Source organism: Talpa europaea (assembly GCF_964194135.1).
Source record: "Talpa europaea genome assembly, chromosome: 8".
Lineage (NCBI taxonomy): Eukaryota > Metazoa > Chordata > Mammalia > Eulipotyphla > Talpidae > Talpa > Talpa europaea.
In genome coordinates this window covers 51,073,070-51,082,509 of record NC_140075.1, presented here as the reverse complement: position 1 = coordinate 51,082,509, position 9,440 = coordinate 51,073,070, and the positions used below count along the sequence as shown (strand labels likewise).

The 9,440-nt window shown below is 55.3% G+C and overlaps 1 protein-coding gene across 1 annotated transcript; it reads left to right on the top strand.

Annotated features, from left to right (window-relative positions):
* Window positions 1-1,353: 1,353 nt before the first annotated feature.
* On the top strand, window positions 1,354-7,341 carry PIF1 (PIF1 5'-to-3' DNA helicase; the record flags this gene model as incomplete). The annotated part of the gene is made up of 12 exons (XM_084240167.1): window positions 1,354-1,914; window positions 2,674-2,806; window positions 2,891-3,016; window positions 3,139-3,292; window positions 3,380-3,494; window positions 3,574-3,680; window positions 4,638-4,777; window positions 5,112-5,218; window positions 5,852-5,939; window positions 6,108-6,253; window positions 6,903-7,094; window positions 7,282-7,341. The coding sequence occupies exons 1-12, from the start codon at window positions 1,357-1,359 to the stop codon at window positions 7,339-7,341; spliced, it is 1,926 nt and encodes a 641-aa protein (XP_084096293.1). The 5' UTR covers window positions 1,354-1,356.
* Window positions 7,342-9,440: the final 2,099 nt, after the last annotated feature.

The window sequence follows — 9,440 nt, the reverse complement described above, 5'->3', positions numbered from 1 at the left end:
AATTCCCAGAAGACAGGGGTTCACACTTCCCTTGTACCCTCTGAGCCTCAGATGCAGCAGGTCTCAGAGCTCCTTACGGGTGCGCCTGAGCTGAGTGGACAGACATGTATAAAAGGACTCTCATAAAGGCAGAGGATATACCTGGAAGACAGAAGCCATACCTGGGAAGAGCAGGGGAGCAGGGGCAACGGAAGCTGCAGACCTTCAGGTGGTCTGCCCTGGAGTGGGTAACCGGCCAGTGAGGGGAAACAGTTGGGAGGGACCAGAGGAAGTTCGTGCCCAAAGCCAAATTCAGCCGCTGGGTGAGACCTGGTGCAGAGGGCAAGTGTATTGGAGAGACGGCTTTGAATATAAATTTTTAGAGCCGCAAGAGGTGACATGACACCACGCACAACACAGACGCAGCACCCCTACTTCCACCACACCCTCTCGTCCACGCGACGCGGTAGACTCCCCCACCACAGTAAGAGTCCTGCCTCCCGCGAGCGATTGGTACAGCCCAAGCGCGGGGGAGTCGGAACCCAGCGCCGACGTGCCGCTGTCACGCCCCTGCCTCTGATTGGCTGGAGAATTTAAAGATCCAGCCGCTGATAGGCTGACTCCCTACCCCTAGAATTTGAAAGTTCCTAATGCCAGAGCCTCGCCAGCTGGCCGATTTGCTGTCCCTTCCGAGTGCTCGTGCAAGTGAGTGTCCATCAAGCCCCAAGGGGGGAGGCAGAGACCCTGCTTCTTCAAGGAGTCTCTGCCGGGAGGGTGCAGACGAGTGGGTCAGGCGCAGGGAGTACAGATCCCCGGGCCGCAGGGCCTCCCACCTCCACTCCGGCCTCAAATAATCTCCACCACTTTGGAGATGGGAAACACAGGAGCTGTAACTCTTCCCAGCCCTTGTGGCCTTTTCCAGCCTCTTTCCACTTCCGCACACGGGGGACAGTGAGATCTGCCTGGCTGCGTATAAACCAGGGACAACTGAGGCCGCTGGTACCCTTGTCTGTCCACTCACGTGAGGTTTTCCTGCTTCCCGGGGCCAGGACGCTGAGAATTCCCGAGCTCTCCCGGGGCCTTTTGGAAGCAGGTGTGCCTGACAGCCGAGGTTCCCCAGTACTGGGTATATTTGCCACTGCTCATCAGCCGCTCTGCAAACTCTTGTGCAGGAGCGTACATTTCTAAGTGAATTTTTGGTTGATCCCGAGACCCTTTTACCGTGTCCGTGACCTCCTTGTGTTACCGGTGACAGCTTCTGGGACACCGTGTAGCCTTCACCGAATCCCCGGCCTCTCATCCGCCCATTATGCCCCGGTAGTCCCGTGATCCCGGTTCCTTCGTTCGGTTCCTTGGAAGACCCGAGACGTGGTGGCGATGCTGCCGGGCACCGAGGCAGCTGCCGCGGAACGCGAGGATGCGGAGCTGCGGTGCCGCGTGGCGGTGGAGGAGCTGAGCCCCGGCGGGCAGCCGAGAAGGCGCCAGTCCCTGCGCACCGCGGAGCTGAGCCTGGGTCGGAACGAGCGCCGGGAGCTGATGCTGCGTCTGCAGGGGCCGGGGTCAGCGGGGCGCCCCCGCTGCTTTGCCCTGCGCGCCGCTCGCCTTTTCACGCGCTTCGCCTCGGAGGGGCGCAGCACCCTGCGGCTCCCCGCCAGCGATGCTCCCCGACCCGGCGCGGTGCAGCTGCTGCTCTCCGACTGTCCCCCCGACCGCCTGCGCCGTTTTCTCCGCACGCTGCGTCTCAAGCTCGCGGGGGCCCCGGGGCCTGGACCGGCCTCCGCCCGAATGCAACTGCTCGGCCCGCGGCCCCGCGACTTCATCACCATCAGCCCAGTGCAGCCCGAGGAGGTGCGGCGCGCGGCAGCCACCAGGGCACCAGACACCGCGCGGGTCAAGCAGGCCACGGAGCCTCGGGCAGGGTCCGAGCCCAGCACGGTGAGGACAGTGACGGGAGGACGACTTGGGGGGTGGCTGCGCCACTTTGATGGGAGACTGAGGAGGTGGTGGTATGTGAGGGGGCTGTTTATGTCAGAGGAAATGCTCACTGGACATTTGAGTAAGACAGGGCATGGGATTATGCTTGTGTTTCACGTAGTACAATCCCTGATATTGAGTAAAGAGAACAGAAAAGGGGGGCGCGGGCCACATTAAAAGAGAAAGCAGAGATGGAGGTCTGAAAGGAGAATTAAGAAAGAAAAGTTGACCTGGCGTGGGCCTGAAGGAGAGACGTGGTTGGAGAGAATGAAATAATCCGCTGGTGGCTGGAGCAGCCAACAGGTCTGATCAAGAGGGACAGCAATAAAAGATAAAGGGCTTTAAGATTAAGCTGGTGAGAAAATGGAGTTGGGGCGAGAAGAGGTCTTGGGTAGCAGGGTTTTTGCTAGTCAAGGTGAGAGAGACAGGTATGACCAGAATAGAAATGAGAAGCAAAGTTGAGTGAGAGGACCAGAAGAGCTGGGGACCCAGGGGGAAGCAGAGAGAGGGTCCAGACCCACAAACTGGGAGCTCAGGGTATCGGGGGTCAGTGGAAACTCAGCCTTGTTCCCTTCCTCAGAGAAACCCCAGTAGTCACTGGCATCTCCAGGTGAACCAAGGGCTCCAAGGAGCAAAGATGGCAGAGACACTAAGCACTACCAGGCCTAGCACTGCAGGCCAAGAAAGGGAGGAGGCCTTGAAACAGTCCTATTCTTCCAGGAAGCCCCAAGATGGCCGCTGCCTGTGAAAAGGCTGAGCCTGGCCCCTGCCAAACCACAACTTTCCGAGGAACAGGCTGCTGTGCTGAGAGTCGTCCTGAAAGGCCAGAGCATTTTCTTCACTGGGAGTGCAGGTAGTAGGGGTCAGAGTGTGGGTTGGGGAGATAGTGATGGGTGGGATAAAAGGACAGGTGGCCCTAACTTTGTCCTCTATCCAGGAACAGGGAAGTCTTATCTGCTGAAGCGTATCCTGGGCTCACTGCCTCCCACAGGCACCGTGGCCACTGCCAGCACTGGGGTGGCAGCCTGCCACATCGGGGGTACCACCCTCCATGCCTTTGCAGGCAAGTGGAAGCACCTGCTGCTCGAGCTAGAACCAAATCAGGCCTGTGGTGGGGGTGGGGGGTGAAGATGGGGTTGAGACAGGGCTGGGGCCTCAGCCCAGGCTGAAGAATATCTCTCACAGGCATTGGCTCCGGCCAGGCTCCATTGGCCCAGTGTGTGGCTCTGGCCCAACGGCCAGGTGTGCGGCAGGGCTGGCTAAACTGCCAGCGGCTTGTCATTGATGAGATTTCTATGGTGGAGGCAGACCTGTTTGACAAGCTGGAGGCTGTGGCCAGGTCAGTATGTAGGGTGAGGGCTAGGTTCTGGTGGCCTTCCACGGAACCCTCCCATGCAGTCCCTAAAGCACCAATGCTCATCTCCAGAGCTGTCCGACAGCAGAACCAGCCATTCGGAGGGATCCAGCTCATCATCTGTGGGGACTTCTTGCAACTGCCACCTGTTACCAAAGGCTCCAAGCCCCCACAGTTCTGCTTCCAGGTACCACTCACCTTCTGACCCCCACCCCACCCCCAGAGGTCTGCTGTGCTCCCTGACACGCCCATCCTGCCCCCACCAGGCCAAGAGCTGGAGGAGGTGTGTCCCAGTGACCCTGGAGCTGACAGAGGTGTGGAGGCAGGCAGACCAGACTTTCATCTCTCTGCTGCAGGCTGTGAGGCTGGGCAGGTGGGCCTTGGTGAATAGTGAAGGGGCCACAGAACCAAGTGTGGGTCAGACAGGAGCATAGGGACCCAGCAGAGGGGGAGCAATGCTTGTGGGAGCATGCAGTCTATACAAGAAGCAGTGCCTCAAGCTGGCTTTGGGGCAGTCCAGGACAGACTGGGGTTAAGAATGCCATGACCCCATAGGAAATCTGCAGAGTCCTGAGATCTAGCCTCCCCCAGGGTTGGGTCTTTTTGCCCCAGCACAGGGCCTGGTATGGAGTAGGTGTCAAGGAAGGATGGACAGATGGACACACAGAGAGCACACAGAGATATTAATACTAATTCACAGATGCAGAAACTGGGGTTCAAAGAGGTGACATGACTTACCCAAAGTCATGGCTAGTGAGTGGCCAAGCTGGGATTTGAATGCAGATCTGGCTCTAAAATCCAGGTTCCTTCCAGTCTTGAGACCTTTGGGTAGGGAAGGGGAGAAGGCTGAGTGGCAGCACAGGGAGAGATGGTCCCAACTTGTTTCCCTTCTTCACACACAAGCGGCTGCCACACCCAGGCTTGAGGTAAAGGAAAATAGAAGATTGTACTCGAGGCTTATCTGATTATAGGGTATCAGTGTTACAGGGTACCTGGTTTAGGTCCTTTCAACTTCTGGCCTCTGCTCACTTGTATCTTCCTCAGGTGCACTGTAGGTGGGAGGGTTATTAGCTCCTACATGGGGGCAGCACAAGGAAGGCTGACCACCCATGATCACAGCCAAGCACTGACTCCTGCCTCTCCTGGCCCCATGTTCATTCCCCAGTCTGGAGTCCAAGTTGGCCAGCCCAGGGGCCAGCAAGGCATGCCCTGGTGCCCTTTTCCAATCCCCAGGCCTGACCCATGGCCTGCTTCTTGGGCCATACTGCCTCCCTCCCCCACCTTCCCTGGGGTTCACATAGGCTCTGCGCTGACAGCCCATACCCCACAGGTGCTCAGATGAGGTGACCCGTCAGCTCCAGGCCACAGCTGCTCACAAGGTAGGGCGAGACGGGATTGTGGCCACAAGGCTCTGCACCCACCAAGATGATGTGGCCCTTACCAACGAGAGGCGGCTACAGGAGCTGCCAGGTGAGCAGGGAGCCTGGGCTGGGAGGGACCATTAGGCAGGAGTGGCCTCCAGGCATCCTGGGGTCAAATGGTTATCTGGGTCCCAACCTCCATGACCATAAAGGCCCTTACATTTGCAGAGATAACTGTGACTTTGAGAGATGTGATTTTGACTGGGTCAAGTTCACTCAGTCAGTAAAGTGAAATTTGGATCCAGGTCTCTGATTCCAAAGTCCCAGCTAGGTCTCAGCTGTCCCCATTACCTCCTCCCATGCCCTAGTCTAATATGTATTTTCAGAAACTTGAGCCACAAGTTAATGCCTTGTAATCTGTCTGTCCATCTCTCTTTTCCCAGGTGAGATACACAGCTTTGAAGCTATGGACAGTGACCCTGAGCAAGCCCAGACCCTAGATGCCCAGTGTCCTGTTGGTCAACTCCTTCAGCTAAAGCTGGGTGCCCAGGTGAGTGGGAGTAGGGCCTAGATCCTGGGAGCTTGGGACTCCCTGGGCCTTGGCCCTCTGCCCAGGCCTACCCACCTTCTTGTCTTCAGCTTTCCACAGCTCTCCTCTTCCTGTGCCTGTAGCACCAAGAAGTCTTACTTTGGACAGTGTCTTTCTTTCACTGAAGCTCAGTTTCCTCGGCTCTGTGGTGTACCCTGTAATGAGAGAGTCCTGCTTTCTTCCATGCAGTTGGGGGTGGGCCAAAAGGGAGATTTTTCCCAGGTTTCAAAGGGCACCCCAGGAGAAATATCAGCACATTGTGGTTGGAAGAGGGGGTAGCAGGCCCTGGGGGCTATGCCTCAAGATTGTGGCCCACACACATACCCCACACTCTGATGATTTTCAGAGCCCTGTGATATCTGCTACCTTAATATTTTCTTCTGAGGCAAACTGAGCACATGTCATTTCCCTCTGACCCGAGAGGAAACTGGGAAAATAAAAGTTTGCCACTGGTGAATAAGCTAAGGATTAGGATTCGGCGCCCCTTCACGAAAGCCCCCAGCCTCTAAGAACCACCACAGAGCTCCCTGGAGCTGAGGCCAGGTGGGGAAAGGAGCTGCTGCTCTCCAGGCCTCAGTGTTCTTTCCCTTGCAGGTGATGCTGGTGAAGAACTTAGCTGTGTCCCGAGGCCTGGTGAACGGCGCCCGAGGGGTAGTAGTTGGTTTCGAGAAGCAGGGGAGAGGTAAATGGTGGGTTGAGGGAGGGAGGGTGAGTGAACAGTTCTGCTGTTTGCAATAGTCCCAGGGTAAGTATGAGGAGGAAAAGGCTAGGATGGCAAGGTGGGTTTTGCTCCTCACCTCTGAGCCCTGAAGCAGAGCTGAAAAGTTGAACTTCTCCACACCTCCCTCAGGGCTGCCCCAGGTACGGTTCCTTTGTGGAGTCACCGAAGTCATCCGTGCTGACCGGTGGACAGTGCAGGCCTCTGGCGGCCAGCTCCTCAGCCGACAGCAGCTGCCCCTCCAACTAGCCTGGGCAATATCCATCCACAAGAGCCAGGTGAGCAGCTGGTGCATGGGATGGGGGCAGAGCATGGCAGAGAGGGATAGGACAGGCCTGGGGTACGTTGAATGGGGAGGCCTTAAAGGCTTATGGGGGTTGAACGTGTCCTAAATAGAAATTTCCAGACCAGAATTAGAATAAACCCTTTCCTTAATGCATTTCCCTGCCTTTTTTCTCTCCCTTGCCCAGACACATACACTTCCTCTCTGTATTCTCCTGTCCTGCCATTCTACTCATTGAGTAGTTAGTCACTACTCAATGTGTTAAATGTAATTCTTCGACCCACGGTCTGAGGAATAGGTGTGTTAATCATTCCTCTTCTATAGAAGAAGAAACGAGGACTCAGAGAGGTTAAGTCATTTGTTGACAGTCACACAGCTAGTGAGAAGCAGAGCCGGAATTTATTTCCATGTCTGTCTGACCTAGAGCCTGAGCTCTTTCCTTTCTCCTCTATTCTCTGCTCTTATCCTGGATCTGTGTCTCCTGGCTACACATCTGCTGTCAGTCTGTTTCTCTGCCTGGAGATTTTCTGGACTGAGGGAGGAGATTCAGGGACAATAACTGGGTTGGTAAAAGTGGGGTTAGGCTCTTGGGCATGAAAGACTTGAGGGTGTTCTGGCTTCAACTCTGTCCCTCCATCCCCCAGGGCATGTCCCTAGATTGTGTGGAGATCTCACTGGGCCGTGTGTTTGCCAGTGGCCAGGCCTATGTGGCTCTTTCCCGGGCCCGGAACATGCAGGGCCTACGTGTGCTGGACTTTGACCCCATGGTGGTTCGCTGTGACCCCCGTGTGCTACGCTTCTATGCTGCCCTACGGCAGGACAGGGGCCTCAGTCTGGTAAGAGGGAGTTACCCAAAGTAGACCACATGGCTGTGGGCAATCTGGGACAGAGGGACCCCCTGGAAAGGGGTGGTAGAATCTTCTCTGGTTCTGTTGGGAGCAGGGTAAGAGGAAGGAGATGCCCCCAGGTTGTATCCCTGGGAGACAGCACAGGCCCTTGATTGGGCTTCTCTGACTGATCCAGGAGTTCCCAAATGATGAAGAGGCAGCCTCAGACCAGGAGAACATGGACCCGAACCTATGAGATGAAAGAAGACAGAGGGAGGTCTTCCCAGCTTCCTCCTCCACAGCTGGACTGGACCTTGGGGGAACAACTGGGAGAGGACAGTCAGTATCTTTTCTCCTTTCACTAGGGTAGAAAAGTCTCCTGGAGGCTTGAGGAAGAGCTTGCCATCCATTTACCAGCTGTGCCTCAGTTTCTACCCTTCCCCTGGGGAAGCTGCTTCCAGGAGCAGGGGTAGCCTTTACTGTGCCAATTAGAAATGGGCCTGTGGTGGTGCCTGGTGGCACAGGAAGAAGCTCTCTGCCAGGGCTGGTCACAGAGTCACATGATCATGAATGCCCTGAATGCTGCTCTTTGGGCTGTGGAGGGGAGAGGCAGCAAAGATGGCTGCCCCAGGACTAGAAACAGGCTACTGGAGTCCTGAGGGGCTCAGGCCAATAACAGGCCCCCAACAGAGAGGGGAACCTGGGTGCAGCCAGGATACTCCCTGATCCCAGCCTGAGAATGTGGACTGCAGACCCAGTGCCCAGATCTGATGTTGCCTTTTCAGGGAAGAAACAATACTGTATGTGTGTGTGTACAGTGGATATTCTCTGATTGTATTTATTTAGGACAAATAAACATGTGAATTATGTGAAAACTATGAGTCTGCTCTCTTTAAGAAGGCCCCCTGCCTGGCGCATCAGCTGTACCTGGTCCAGGGAGGCTCCTGTGCACGTGTGCACAGAGGTGTTTGCTTACACCACAGATGGCTGGGCTCACGGCACCCTTAGGTGAGGGTTTGTTAGTTTCACTGGTTGTTTGGAAAGCTGAGTTCTCTGAAATTGGTGACTCACAATGAAACCACAGGTGAATCACTGTCACCGAATAGTCACATAAGGTCACACTAGAGAATTCACATGGGAGATGGAACAGACCTGTTACAACATCCCAAAAAGGCTGGCAGCCAAGCTGGAAACACTATCACTTTGGGCCTCTCTGGGGCTCTGACGGATGGGAAGCAATCATCAAACAAATGAACTTCATTGATCAAAACGCTTATTGGAAAATGCTCAGGGTCCACCTAAGCTGGCTAAAACTGTTACGATTCCTTGCCTATGAGGGAAAGGTATCAATTCTGGCTGATAAATAAAAATTTCACCCACCCACCACCCCCACACCTCTGGCCTACACCCCAGTTCTTGTATGTATAAATAAATATTTTTTTGAAGATTTCTTTATGCATACAAGAACTGGGGTACAGGCCAGAGGTGTGGAGAGTGAGAGGATTCACCAGAGACAGAGTGGGGAGCAGAACAGGCAGATCAACTGAAATACACTGCTGAGGGGAGCAGTGGGTGAGTCAGGAGGGGTCTGCTACACCATGTGGGTTCCTCCCCGGCCAGGGATTGAACTGGTGCCACAGTGGCAGCGGGGAGTTTCATAGGTTGCTTCTTAACTCCTTGAGCCACCAGGGAGGCTCTTTATAAATAAATCTTTAAGAAAAAAAAAGGCTCAAGGAAGAAAGAAAGGGAAGGGAAGGCTGACTCACAGAACTGCTTTGATGCCCAGAAACAGGTGGGAACTGGGGTGACTAGAACCACTGTCAGGAATGGAGCTGGGTGCAACCCCTGCAGCCACCACTACCTGGGCATCAAGAGTAGCCACCAAGGGAGGGACTTCTGCACTCCTGCCTCCTCACATCACATCCAGATCCTAAAGGTGGCTTCCTGAATAGGTAGTCACTGGCAAGAGGCTAAAGGTGCCACCAAGGGACAAGAGAGACAGGACTTCTGCCAGGAGATGAGTCTCCCATCACCCCCTCAGAGCCAGGCTGTTGAGGATGTCTGGGTGTCCTTCCTGGGACTCTCCTCTCTGACCCTCCCTCAACACACTTCATCCCCACCCCTTGTTCTCCCCCTTACCCAGGAACTAATCTCTGCTCTCCCTGGTCTCATGGAGACATGATATACTTAAAGATGTCTTCCTCAGGAGACTGCCTGGGTACCAGAAAGTTCTACCCTTAGCATCCCTTTTCATTGTGGAGACACTCTCCAGAGGGCCCCTGGGGGAAGGCTATATGAGGGGGAGCTCTAGGCATCCCTGGCCCTCAGGCCAGGTCATGAGAGTGGATTAACCAT